Raw genomic sequence first — 13,567 nt, forward strand, 5'->3', positions numbered from 1 at the left:
TTGTATATATAAAATATGAGAATATGCCGTTATTAAAAGCTGTGACTTCAAAGAGTTACAGAAGTTAAAGGTTACCAGTGTTGTTGAATGTCTGAAGATACACACAACATGACAGTTAAAAAGACAGTTAACACCCATATTGAAAAGACGTTATGATCCAAAGAAGACATTCGTACCTGTTTTGTCTGGTTTTGAGGGGATGTGTATGTTCTCATGACTTCAACAGTGATCAAGTGAGCTACATTCCTTCTCCACAGCATGCCATGGCTGTCGCTCAAACAGCCCAGAATTAACAAATGGAACAGGAGCTCCTCCAGACCTGAATGAACCTGACAGGTAACAAAAGTGAAGAAGAAGACAGACTCTCAAGTACAACCAACAACAGAACAAGATATCTGCAGAGATAAATGCTTGCATACTTACTCCAGCGGTATCAATGTGCAGGAGAACAGGGTCCTGCTCTCTCAAGGTTGCCAGTTTCTCTGATAGACTCTTAATCAAGGAGTCTATATCAACGCATGGCTCAATCAGTCTGATCCTAATATGTTCTGCTCTGGGAGATTTCTGCTGGAACTTCTCAAACAACCGATCAACATAAAGGGATTTCCCTATAATAAGAATGTCATGAAAAAAGAACACAATACGGTTTTTACATAATAAACAAATTCTATTTTGGTCACTGTTGTATAATAATTTTCATAATGGCATGCCAATTAGGGTTAGCCTTACCAACTGCAGGGCGTACAGATGACACCATCCAGACTGAGAGCTGATCTGGAGAAACCAGTGCGACAGGGTTTTGTGGGATCCTGCTTTGTGTGAAGTGGTGATGTAGATATTTCCTGACAGTCTCTGTTGTTAGACTCACACCAGCCTGTACTTTGTCATTACTGAAGAAAGAGGGCACATATCTGTGCTGGTGCACAACTGGACTGACTATTATCAAACGATAATGTGGGTTGGCACTTCTCTCAAGACCCTCAAAGAGCTCCCCCAAGGCCACACTGACATCATATCCCAGCAGCCCTGGATTTACAAGAGAGTATATCTTCTGCCAGTTTCGTCCGGAGCCTTGGCTGAGAGCTCGGCGAAGAAAGATCTCCACCTCCTCCTCTGTGGTTTCCTCTCTACAGACTAGAACCTCATCAGTAGAAGGCAGAGGCTGCTCTGGACTCTCCATGTAAAAAGACAGGATGGTGGTAAAAACTTCTGCACTGGGACAAAGCACAAGATTGGGCCTTCCCTCTTGGAGAACCGGTGGAAGGTTCCTGATCATGTGTTGCTGGTTCATTTCATAAAGGCATGACAGGAAGTTGGCCAGAGACGAGATGTCCAGGTACTCGTAGAGGTACTGAGGCATGTCGTGCTTGAATTTATGCCAGAGTTTCTCAAGACTGTCCTCATCGCACTTCCTGATGACATCAGTGTGTCTGAATGGTGAGCCATCTTTGGCATCATCATCACATTTCATGACACCATCATCTTCCTCCTCTGAAGAGAACTCCATCAAATCGTGAGCCTTTTCCATGTCCTCTTCACTGTGTCCTGGTGAAGCTAGTGTTAAGTCCATAGAGGGGTTGTAATATTGATCTGCATTGTCAAACTCAACATCTTCCAATTCATCAGGTTTTGAGATCATACTTGCTGCATTACTGTAAGCGACTTTGACATCAGTTAGAGTGCATTGAGGCTTTATGGGAAAAAGCAAATGCCATAACTGAGGAGGAACTGACGCCTGCCGTTGACACACTTTGTGTATCCAGTGGCACAGGTACACTATCTGCTCTGAGGTGTAGTGGTTCAGCAAACTGAAGTTGGAGCGCATCTCACTGATGAAGGAGCGCCATTCTTTTTGGCAGCTATCCATGGAATGAGCCAGCTTTTGTAGCTGCTCAGTCACCTCGCCGTAGTACACCATCTCTTTACCCATCAGGGATAAGAAGGTGACTTTGATGCACGGTTTCTGTTGTGGGCTGCACTGGACCTCAGCATGCCATTCCCTGAAAAGCATGTTGCCGGATGTTTGCATCTGAAGAAGGATGATGCCCAGTGTCTGAACTCCTTCAAAAACCTACAGTACATGTGGACAGGAGTGTAGGGTTTAGAGTTAATCTCAACAGATAACATAGACCACACAAAGGCTGAAAGCTGAAATCTTCAGCTTTCTTTTGTTAAAACTGAACAAATCTTCTATAATAACAATGAATCAAATTATTCTATATGTTGGATAAAAACATGAAAGGTCAGTCATGGTGACTCATTTTCATTCCCCTCAAATCTCCAAAGCTTTTTAGCACACTGTTTTGGTTTTACTGCACATTTAGTAGATGTCTCAGCGCTCTCATCAGCAGAGTTTTCAGCAGACAAGCTCTGATTGACCCACTGTACGCTACCTGCCCAGCACCTAACAAAGTTAGAGACTTACTGGTGATGAAAGGGAAACATTTAACAAATAAAAAGCCAGATATTTCTCTCAGAAGTTGGTGGAGTCCAAACCAGAGGCGAAAGAAGACTTAATAACACGACTACTGTTGCTCTGTGTCTACTGGGTGTCTAAAAAGGCAACTGTATGCTAACAGTGTTAACATCTGTGTTCTATTCAATTAATGCAACTTTAAAATATCATAATTTTATGTCATCTGTGTGGTCAAGTGATGTTAGATGTTAAGAATGGTACATTAGATTCTTTTCTGGTCAATCCCATTGCTCTGGTTAGCAGCATGTTACTTTTCTGGCTGACAATGCCAGTAAAGTTACTGTAAACCTACTTAATTTCACAAAATCTACACCCTGTGCTACTGTTTAAGTATACAACAGTGTGAGACTGCTCTAAATGCTCTGCCATTTTTGTTGTAGTTACTTCTCGCCACTGTACATTGTGCAGAACGTTACACTTAATAAATGCCACTGACCTCTGTGAACCTGTTGACTTGCTCTCTGCCATGCTCCCCTTTGGACGACATGAGCATGAGTTTGTTCTGTAGCTCCAGCAGATCTTCAAGCTTGTAGCTCCTCTGCTCTCTGCCCTTTTTCACTGTGACACGTACCATGTTTGGTAGACATCTCTGCAAACAAGGGAAAATCAGAAAGAAAATGCCTCATAAATATCTTAAATAATGTATGTGAATTCAGTCAGCAAGGCCCTACATCTTGGTATCTTTGACATATCTTTTAATGGAAGATTGTCCACTTACCTTCTCTGTGTTTTCATCAGACCAGCCTATGTGATAAACCCCATGAGCATTGATAGAAGAGGCCAGGGAGAGGGAGGACTGCTCCACAGAGCCGTGGGTCTCCTTCAGTGCTTTCAGCCAGCTCAGCAATCGAGTAGACTCTCTCTGGAAAACAAACCAAGTGGCATCATTGTCACTTTGCCACAGTAACAGGGCTTTATGTTCTGCCTACAAATAAGGGAGAAGTAAATACCAATTTGTCTGGTAGCTTCTCATCTCTTCTCTGGGTGTCCCACACCTGCTGAGCACACTTCATGAACTCCTCAAAGCCAGCTTGAGGGGAGAGGGAGTAGAGCAGAGGAGCGTAGCCCATCACTGCATCGTGGAAACAGGCCACCTGGTCGATCTCTGTGTCATTCTCTCCAGCAGATATGGAAGCCAGTTCGACATAGACCTTCACGTCGCTCATTTCTTTTGAGGGGACAGAGAAGCGATCAGACAGACATCGTCTGCAAAATGAAGACATTTTATGTTTTTGCATTAATGTGGAGATTTTTTTAATGAAAGTGCCTTACTCTTGAGGTTCTCTTTGACCCAGCTGACCAGAGGTTGGCTCGCTAGAAACTCTTCCAGACAGGCAGTGTGCTGCTTGGTGACTGTGGAGAGTTGCTGTTTGGCACGAAGCAAGTCATCACTAAGGGACCCCAGGGCCCTCTGCTTAAATGTGTCTTCGTCCTGTTAAATAACCGTGCACATAATTCAAGTATTATACATGTTTGCTTCTACTAGACAGTTTTATTATTATTAATTTCTGTTCTATATTTAAATGTACTTATATTAAAATGTTGAATATGCATCTCTTATTCAAGTGAATATTGTGAATACATATTGTAAAGAAAACAGGAATAAAAAGAGTATCTCTTTCTTTTGGCTAGCCCACTGCAACTGTAATTAAAATCTAATGTCAGATCACAAGACAATTACCAGCTGGCTGAGAGTGTCAATTTCCGTGAAGTTCCCAGAAAGCTTCATTTTTTCAGCTATTTTCAGCATTGCAACGGCTGCGGCCCCGGCAACATAGAGCTGTCGATACTCCTGGATCTGACAAAGTCTCAGCTCCACCCAGTTCTCCTCAGGTTTGAACCTTCCTGACTCACTAAATGTCTCTGACATCAGACTCAGCTCCGTCTTCATTAGTTTCCCGTCTCCCTGGTCTCCAGACTCCGCCAAAACCTGATCCAGCTGCTTAAAGGTAATGTCTGTATTTGCAATGCTGACACCAAGCTGGAAGAACTCTGTCAGTAGCGGCTCCCAGATGTTTTCACAGATCTGTGTTAGGGTGACTGGAACAGGAGCTAAGAAGGGGTTCCTTGTTGACGCCAAAGATGCAGCCCCCTTTACCCAGAAGGCCAGAATCAGGTTGCTGTTATGCAGTTTGTGCATCTCTTTGGCCATTTTCAAGACATTCAGACTGGACTTATACCAGATGACGTGGGGAGGGCCCGTCTTTCCCAACTTCTCCTCAGCATCAAAGGACTGAACGAGCACCAGTCTGTTCAGGCTCACAGTCTGGAGGTCTGCACTGTGCTGCTCCTCCAGAGTCGACATCTCAGGAACTGGTTAAATAAGAACCAAGTTACTGAAGAAAACAGCGCATAAAACCACGATACAGAACCAAACTCTCTGACTTAACATCGTTCAAGTTAACATTGGGCTTGTAGTTCTACTCACCCGTGATGCTTTCTGTAACCTTCGCTATCATCTTTATCAGTGTGTCCATCTGCTGTTTCTGCAGCATGAAAGAGCTCAACTCCTTCTCTCTCTTAGACAAAACCTCCTCTGCATTGACAGGAAGGGTCTCAGATTTGGTGTTTTTCTTGTCTGTGGGAGACGTAATGCAGCTATTATTATTAATACAGTTTTTTACATTAAGGGGAAATGTAATGTAGTAATGAAGGCTGTTAGTGAGGTTCCTACACTGCTGGTAAAGTCTCTTAAACGGCTCTTTATATTTCAGGCAGGTCTGTAGGTGTCCCAGGGGCACGTGTCCTTGAAGCAGAGACTCCACCAAAGACTGCAATGCAGCCTGACAGCTGCGGACCACCTGTCCTGCGGAGTCATCCACCTGGATCGACTTCCAATCACCTGGGCCAAAACAATGACATCATGGCCATTATGAATTGAGTTAATATCCTAAAAACATATAAATGAAATAAACAATGTTAGGTACCGTGTGACAGTAGGTGGTTCATGGCGGACTGTGGATCGAGCAGCTGGACTACAGAGTTGTCTCTGAATCGCGCTGCTGACTCAACCACAACAGCAGACATGACAACATCAGGGAGATCCTTCACCTTAGAGCTGAGACTCCGCATCAGGTCTCCCTCCTGCCCCCTCTAAAAACAAGAATATATGATCATTTACAATATCTAACTCAGAAATTTTGCTCTTGACTGACCTGCTTGATGGTTTGAGAATTAACTACTTATAAACATCTGGACGGGGGGGTCTCATTAAAAGAGATAGGTGTGGTCACAGTGTCTCGGCCAGCAGTGATCTGGATCACCCGGGTGAGCATACATAAGCAAGCACCTTAAATCTTGACCAGTTGGGTGTGGGGAGAAAATGAATACAGTACTGTCTGTGGTGACTAAGGATGCACTCTGAGCACATCATTAATATGTACCTGGCAGATTGTCTTGATAGCAGACTGACACAGCTGGTCGAAACAGGTCTGTACGACCTCATGGCTTTTCCTTATAGCTGCCATGGATGAGTCAAGGCAGCAGACCAGCACTTTATCCTCCTCACTTGCCTGCAAAGGAAACAGTTCAGATGTGCTGTAAAAGGAAAGCATTTACCTGCCGGCACTAGATTCCTGATGAAACCTGTTGTGGGTTTGAACCTGACCTCAGGTGTCACTACAACGAGACGAATAATGTCTCATCAATAAACAATCACTGACCGTGGAAATCCTCTTCTTCAGGTCTTTTTTCAGGCTCAGCCTCCAACAGGAAGAAACTTCTTCAAGAGAGCATTCCACCTTCAGCAGCGCATCCCACATCTGATGATTCAACACAGTTATTAGTATAAGAGGCATTATCATGTGTCAAACTGGGTTTAACAAGAAAATAAATACAACTCATGTTCCTTTTTTATTTTTCAAAAATGAAAAAATCATGACTCAACAGTTGTTCACTGTCAACTGTAGGGAAACATAACACAACCTTTGGGTGTTTTAGAAAACCATGTAAACGAGAAGGAATGAAGCCAAAGTCAACTGAATAAAGACAGTGAGCTGACATAAACTGCTGGCCAATATTCTGTTGAACTGTGTACCTCGATTTCCTTTGGGTAGGCGAGTGATTTTGACGGCGTCACAACGTTTTTTTGCAGCAATTCATCCCTCCGATCACTGATTTGCTGCTGCACGGCCTGTAGATCCTTAAAGAGTTTCTGCTTTAAGCAGATCTCTTCTTGCGAGGACTAAAGGGCACAAAAGGAATACTGTGAATTAAAGTTATTGTTCCGTAATGAGGCAGTCAGAGCACAAGACATTATCACCTCTTCCCCCCGTGTAGCATCCAAAATCTCTGCCAATCTCAACACCAGCTGGTAGGACAGGACTGCAGCCGGGTACCACGGGACCAGTCGCACGAGTCCGCATGTGTGCTTCACCACACTGATGCTGCTCATGAAGGCTGGCTGGATATTTCCAGATTCAATCATTCTACAGACATAAAGCAAAAGGTCCAGGGAGCACAATACCACAGTGCATCAGTGGGACTTATAGAATATATTCAGATGTCCTTACCTGTCCTTCTCTTTGTCTACCTGCAGCAGTATATGGGTCAAGGCTTTCTGAGTATGCTGCATGTAGAAAAGACAATGATCAACATAAAGGATCATTTTAAAGATGAAACAATGTTATTTTAAAGGTAAAACAGGTTGTAGATTTCTCCACCTTTACATTCTCCTCTGCTCTGTTGTTATCCCTTTGCGCTCCACATTTTTGCAGTCTGTACAACAGACTCTGGATCAGGTGTTCTGGAGGTATTCCTGTCAGGTCTGAAAATTCAGGAAGATCCTGAAATGCGACCAGAGATAACCAGCCCATCAGAAGCAGAGGCCTCTCCTTAGCCATAGATAAGTGTGTCTGGATCAAAGTCAGCAGTCTCCTACAAAAAAGAAAAATGTTAATTCAACAAAATATGATCAACATTCCACAAAAAGACAGGTTACTTTGACAAACTCACTTTCTTTTGTCAGAGAGGGACTGTATATTCTCCCTGAACCTGCTGAAATCAACATTTTCAAGTCCGGACCAGTTCTCCTCCTCCACAGTTGGACCCACTTGTGTTGCGTTGGCTCCCGGCTGTCTGAGTCTGAAGAGCAGAGGAACGAGCACAACGAGCTCCGACACCCTCTGCTGCGCACAGTGGTTCATCAGACCCAACACAAGACTGAAAGGAGGAAACAGAGTCGTGTGAGAATGTGTCATACAAGGTCGTATCTCAGTGCCTCAGATAAATCCTCCTGTTACTACTGCAAATACTTATAGCAGTACTCCTGTTACCACACAGCCATGGTGACCAATGAGGACACCGTGGCCACGTCCCCTGTATTGTTTCTGAGAATGTGGGGGTTTTAATCGCAGAAGAATTACATTCCTGGACGTGTGATGAGATGTCAATATTGAAGCTTTTGCTAAACTTACAATTGTGGATTTTGGAAAAAACTGCACATCGCGTCCAGGTTTTTCTCGTCCATTGCAGCCGCTGAGGACACCAGGAGACACAGCTCAGCCCAGCCTTTCACTCCAAGGTTGATGTTACACTGTCTGGTAACCCTGAAAACAAGGAGGCCCAGAACAAGAGGACTGGTGCTCCTCCAGCTGCCGGGGAATTCCTCCTTTGGTTCTCTTTTTACAATCTCAACCAAAGTCTCTGAAATCAGCTCTGATGTCTGTAAATAAAAAAAACAAAACATTTGGTCACTGGTGGAGTATTGGACGTGATATACAATGAATGCGTTCTTGTTGCACCAACCTTGACCATGGGAGGAGGTGATCCGTCTGGGAACGTCATCCTTTCATGTGCAGAACCGAGACTCCTCATAAAATGACACAAGTTGTGACACAAGCTGTCAGTGCTCTGCTTGTCTGTCGGGGACCATTTCTGGAAGATGTTGTTCAGCAGATCTCTGGCTGAGGCCTGCCAGGCGTCTGATGTCTCCACACCTTTTGGTTTCCTCCAGCTGCTGAACATTTGAAAGCCAGTTTGCAAAAAACTGTGCGCCTCCTGACGAATAATGAAGCCTTCGTAAAGGTGCAACTCTAGATGAAGCACAGGCACACAGACGTGATCAATGTATGTGAAAAGACACAAACCTACAGCGGTGTGTTGACATGCTGAGACTAAACGGCGAGCTTGCCTCACCTTTAATATTGGAGTCGAATGGGATTTGAAGATGTCTTGTGGTCATTCCTGAAATCTCTTTGTGTCGTTGCTTTACACCATACCAGTAAGCCAACCTGTTGCCTCTATTCAAGACTCTTTCTTCAACGGAAAGACTTGCTTCCACCAGGCAGCCCCCCTGTTTTTGATCACTTAACATAAAAAGTTGGACATTTTTTACAATGATACTTTCTTTACTTTAACTGAAGCTGAAAATATCAGGACAGTTGTATGAATTTGATTGTGTCGGCTGTGTTCTTCAGCACACTGGACTTGAAATGAAACTATGAGGTTAAAGTTTTGGCTTCAATACTGTAGGACTTGTAGTCGGGGGGGGGGGGGGGGGGCGTTTAATGTTTTGTTTAAGGGAAGCTTGCCTCGGTCCATCCCTGCTTGTAGTCCTTTTTTATACACAGTCGGTCTGACTGCTCAGGCTTCTCACCCTGTCGGACTGTGTTGTAGTGATGTCACCGTGATAGAAATGATGGACAAAACTACAAACACGAGTTGTAATAAATGATCGTAACCTGTCCAATTACCTTCTGTCCCCTAAAACTGGGGGGCTGTGTCTGGAAAAGGCTACTGTTCATCTGATTAAAGCTGAGAGTCTGAACTTTAACCTTATCGTCACTGTTTCATTTCAAGCACTGAGCACAGAGCCATGACAACAAACCATGTACTGTCCTGATGCTGTATATTAAAGCATATAAACATCTTTAATACTCACACAAAATGATTGACTTTAAGGGGTAAACGCTCTTCTCCATTATACAACACAAGTGTGTCGTGTTCTTGGTTGAATCTAAACTTTTTGTCCAGCACAGCGTAGATGTGAAAGGTGAACATGGGAGCACCAGACGGGGGTCTCACTGGGCTTCGATCACTGTGGAGAGAGACAGATGCACGTTTACAATCACAGGTTCAACCGCAGTATCTGATGAAGCTGTTAATGTCGAGTTTATTCTTACCGTGTGGTTTTATCTGCTGCTTTGGAGGCTGCCACACTGGACTGTTTCCCACTCGCGCCCTCTCCAGACACAGCTTTGGCGTAAGACTTTGGCTCGGCTCCTTTTTCGGAGTCTGTGGGATCACCTGAGGTTGCTGCAGAGGGAGTCTCCTCTTTGGACTCTTTCTCAGGCTTTTGCTCCTTGGCTGAATCTGATACTGCTCGGTCACTGTCTGCATTTTCAGTTTGCGTTGCCGTAGTCTGAACAGCGCTGTCGTCTTGCACTTTGGGTTCAGGCGTGTGTTTGTCTCGTTTCAGCCGTGACTGCGAAGCGCTGTTTGTGTCGTCTTGAGTCTTTTCATGGTTTGTGTCGTCTTGTTTTGGCACAGGGAGGTCTGTCTGGGTTCCCTGGCTGCTCTGTAAAACAACTGGAGTTTGTGTGAATTTGTCTGTGCTCCTTGTTAGAGTCTGAGCTGGCACCGTCTCAGCGTCTTTGTGCCGTTGTCCTCCACTGTTCTGCAAGTGGTCTTCTGCTTGGGGATCCACGTGTTGTGTTTCTCTCGGCACACTCTCCTGAGTTTGGCTGCCTGTAGTCTCCGCAGCCTCCAGGTTGCTGTTTTCTGTGTTTTCACTTTTGACATCTGCATCTCCTTTTACGTTTGAGAGGCTCTTTTTTCTTCTTTGATTTCTCTTTTTCCTCCTCTCTTTCTCTTTCTCTTTCCTGGTTGGTCCTTGTTCCTGGAACACACATTAACATATACTGAGGAACACAGATCTGGTTTTAAATTTGTTCATGATGGTTCAAATACTGTTAAAAGTCAGACAGGTTTGGTCTGAAACCCTGAAATCTACCTTATTTCTTTTCCGGGGTCTTTTGGTGGCGACATCCTCCTTTTTCTGGGTTTCCATGCTGGTTCCAGTGGCACTGGGGAGGTTTCCTGCTCCCTCCTCCATCTGTAGGGACTCTTTTGTCAGGTGAGTCCCTGATCCCGTTATCTGTCTCTGAATATAAAAATCACACGCAGTCACAACCTCCATGTCTGAGTTAGATTACAGTCAGTAAGGGAGTGGCACAATGTGAAACACTGCCAGCACACACAAGTCAGCTGAAAATGTCAGTCCAATGTGACGTCTTTTAAGTGCTTGTTTCATCGACCCAACTGTCCAAAACCCAAAGATATTCCATTTAAAATGGTATGAAACAGAGAAAAACAGCAAATGTTTGGTGATTAACCGAATATCCAAACTGTTAATGTGGGTTAATGAACTAATGACTTGAGAAGTGAACACAGAGTCTGATCAAACTACCACAACAAGCCAGGCCTCCAGATACACTGCAGGTTTTACAGTTCAAAGAATTCAGCTATTACTGTGCTATGAAAGCAATATAAGATAATCCATGATAATATCATTTATTATTCACTGTTATTCACTGATACAGTTCAGTAAATCATGTTACAGTGAAGTCAAGCAGAAGAAGTTTGCTCACCTTTCAGCTGCCACACTGCACATCTGTCAGGCAGGTGTTTATGACGTAGACTCCAGGTTATCTCTCTCAGCAGTGTTCATCAGCAAACTCTTTCACACGGATCGGGTCCGCTGACATTCCGCCTTAAAGCTTTCTCCTTCTTGATTCAGTCCGTCGCCTCCTGACTGTCCCTGAAGCAGAAGAAGCCCTTTCACTTTCGTTTCTGTCGCAGTCAAAGACGAAACTTATGCTACGTTCAGGGGCTCATCGGAAGTCTTGACTTTCCATTTCTGCAGTATGGAAACCTAATGCATATAGGTTTGATTTGTCCAAGTATTTGTCCAAGTAAATCATATATATATATATATATATATATATAGGTATATATAGGTATATATATATATATATATATATATATATATATCATGTTATTTATTGTATAACGAAATCTAAATGTAACCGTGTGTTTCTTACATTTATGATGCCAGAGGTGAAATGTACATTTACTCAAGTGCTGTGCAAAATTACAAATCTGAGGTACTTGCAGTGGTGGAAGAAGTATTCAGATCCTCAACTTAAGTAGAAGTACTAATACTACACTGTGGAAATACTCCACTTCAAGTAAAAGTCCTGCATTCAGAACAGATAGATGTGCAAAGTAAACAGACAAGTTATTGTCAGGCTGCTACTAAGATGAATAATACAAATATAATAGTCATAATATAAACCATGATAAACAAAGTCAGATGGATTTATTGAACGTATTCAGATATCAACAGGTCACATATGGCAAGAGATCCTTTTGTATTGAAAGTCAGACGTCTTAAGTGTAGCAGCGCTGATTCATCCTCAAGTTTACACACTTCAATATTCAGATTTGCACAAAGCCAGAATACACACTCCTGTCCAACAAGCCAGGACAAAAACCTCCCTGATGCTGGTGAGCCATCTAGTGGTGAAGTAGAGTATAACTACGTTCAAATACTGATGAGTACTTCACTAAAATTACATTCGATAAACGTCATACACGATTACAAAATCATGTTTAACGTTTGTATGCAGGTTATCAGAAGCAGTCCAGTGAGAGAAGATGAGTGAATAGATAAATTCAGCTGTGTGTGAACTGTTAACGTGTTCTCAGAGAAGATGCTTTCACTGTTTAGGGTTTTGTGTCCTGCAACTTTACTGTATGTAATCTACAAATGTCCCTGTTCTTCAGTTTAGAGGCCGTCCATACAGTTTCTACTCTGCTGTTCATGATAATCGAGCAAAATCATGGAGGTGGTGACGGACAAAACCCTGTCTTTAAAAATGATTTATGAACTGAATTCATTTGGAGACTATAATAAAAGCAACATCCTGCATAAAACATTACATTACTCCCCAGCAAACAGGATTATGATCATCTCTCTTCAGTCCTGTGAAGCTGCAGGTTTCTTGATTCTCCGAACTATGATCCTGCTCCTCCTTCCTGGAGGTCGACCTCCTGCATCAGTCGCAGCAGCCCCCGTCTCTCCTGTCAGCCACCCCGGGGGTCGGGGTTCACCTCGGGGCGGTGCAGGACTCCTTCCTAAACGCACGTCGTCCACGAAGGCCTCCACTCGGTCAAACTTGGCTGTCATCTCAGAGAGACGCTCTTTCAGGGAGTTGAACTCCTTGTAGAGATCTCCCAGGGCGTCTGACAGCGGCTGGATCCTGAGGGATGCACCAGTCAGACAAAATGACTCTTTATCTCACACTAAAAGCAACTTACAAATACAACGATGATGTGGAAAATACAAGAAAAGAGTCTTAATCAAGTCAAAGAAGTAGATTATTTGGAAAAACATCATCATCACCTTCCATAGTCAGGCAGCACAGTGTTGTGGTCATGCAGGAGCAGATCTTTGACCTGCGTCATGATGGCATATTTCCAGTTGTCTAAAACCAGCGTGAGGTTGGCGCATCCTCTGGTGTTCACTCTCTCTGCTACAGGTGAGTAAAACACAGAGCAATCAAAACCACAGTCAATAAGAAAACATCCTTATTTTATATTTTACTGATTTTTATAACAAAGTCATTATTCAAATGTTAAATGGGCCCTGAATGATCTTCAGTGGTGGAACAAGAACCCAGTTTGACTTCATTCAAATCAGTAACAGCAGAATGGAAAATTACAGCAGTAAAAGTAAAAAGTCTGCGTTCAGTTTTATTCTGAGAAAGAAAGAAAAAACATACAAGAAAGAAGAAAAATAAAAATCTAAATCTGATCAGTAACTCCAGTATATAATAATAATAATAATAATAATAATAATAATAATAATAATAATAATAATAAACTTGATTTCTATAGTAAATCAAAAAGTGCTTCACAGAAAAGCCAATAATCATAAACATTAACAACCATGAGATAGGACACATTTCAATTTAAAAAGACAACAATCACTTTGGGAGAAAACAATGTTAAAGACTTGTCTTACGGTTTCCTTTAAAAGTGTCGACAGAGTCCTGTAAACCCGACTTATAACTGATAACTGAACAGCAC

At 43.1% G+C, this 13,567-nt stretch overlaps 1 protein-coding gene across 1 annotated transcript in view; it reads right to left on the minus strand.

The window, feature by feature from the left end:
- The window catches only part of rnf213b (ring finger protein 213b), a 31,728-nt gene extending 20,535 nt beyond the window's left edge, over positions 1-11,193 (minus strand). Inside the window, exons 1-25 of the mRNA XM_070926682.1 lie at positions 11,065-11,193; positions 10,428-10,577; positions 9,598-10,313; positions 9,357-9,512; positions 8,612-8,781; positions 8,222-8,508; positions 7,891-8,138; positions 7,430-7,636; positions 7,138-7,351; positions 6,988-7,043; positions 6,738-6,903; positions 6,513-6,659; positions 6,139-6,237; positions 5,860-5,988; positions 5,404-5,569; positions 5,151-5,318; positions 4,905-5,054; positions 4,158-4,789; positions 3,749-3,908; positions 3,427-3,644; positions 3,195-3,338; positions 2,913-3,065; positions 730-2,071; positions 424-608; positions 177-329 (exon numbers count right to left, since the gene is read on the minus strand). Of these exons, the coding sequence (XP_070782783.1) occupies positions 177-329; positions 424-608; positions 730-2,071; positions 2,913-3,065; positions 3,195-3,338; positions 3,427-3,644; positions 3,749-3,908; positions 4,158-4,789; positions 4,905-5,054; positions 5,151-5,318; positions 5,404-5,569; positions 5,860-5,988; positions 6,139-6,237; positions 6,513-6,659; positions 6,738-6,903; positions 6,988-7,043; positions 7,138-7,351; positions 7,430-7,636; positions 7,891-8,138; positions 8,222-8,508; positions 8,612-8,781; positions 9,357-9,512; positions 9,598-10,313; positions 10,428-10,529 (6,168 nt within the window). The 5' untranslated portion in view covers positions 10,530-10,577; positions 11,065-11,193. The remainder of the gene's footprint in view (positions 1-176; positions 330-423; positions 609-729; positions 2,072-2,912; positions 3,066-3,194; positions 3,339-3,426; positions 3,645-3,748; positions 3,909-4,157; positions 4,790-4,904; positions 5,055-5,150; positions 5,319-5,403; positions 5,570-5,859; positions 5,989-6,138; positions 6,238-6,512; positions 6,660-6,737; positions 6,904-6,987; positions 7,044-7,137; positions 7,352-7,429; positions 7,637-7,890; positions 8,139-8,221; positions 8,509-8,611; positions 8,782-9,356; positions 9,513-9,597; positions 10,314-10,427; positions 10,578-11,064) is intronic.
- Positions 11,194-13,567: the final 2,374 nt, after the last annotated feature.

Source organism: Enoplosus armatus, chromosome 20, assembly GCF_043641665.1.
Source record: "Enoplosus armatus isolate fEnoArm2 chromosome 20, fEnoArm2.hap1, whole genome shotgun sequence".
In the NCBI taxonomy this organism is placed as follows: domain Eukaryota; kingdom Metazoa; phylum Chordata; class Actinopteri; order Centrarchiformes; family Enoplosidae; genus Enoplosus; species Enoplosus armatus.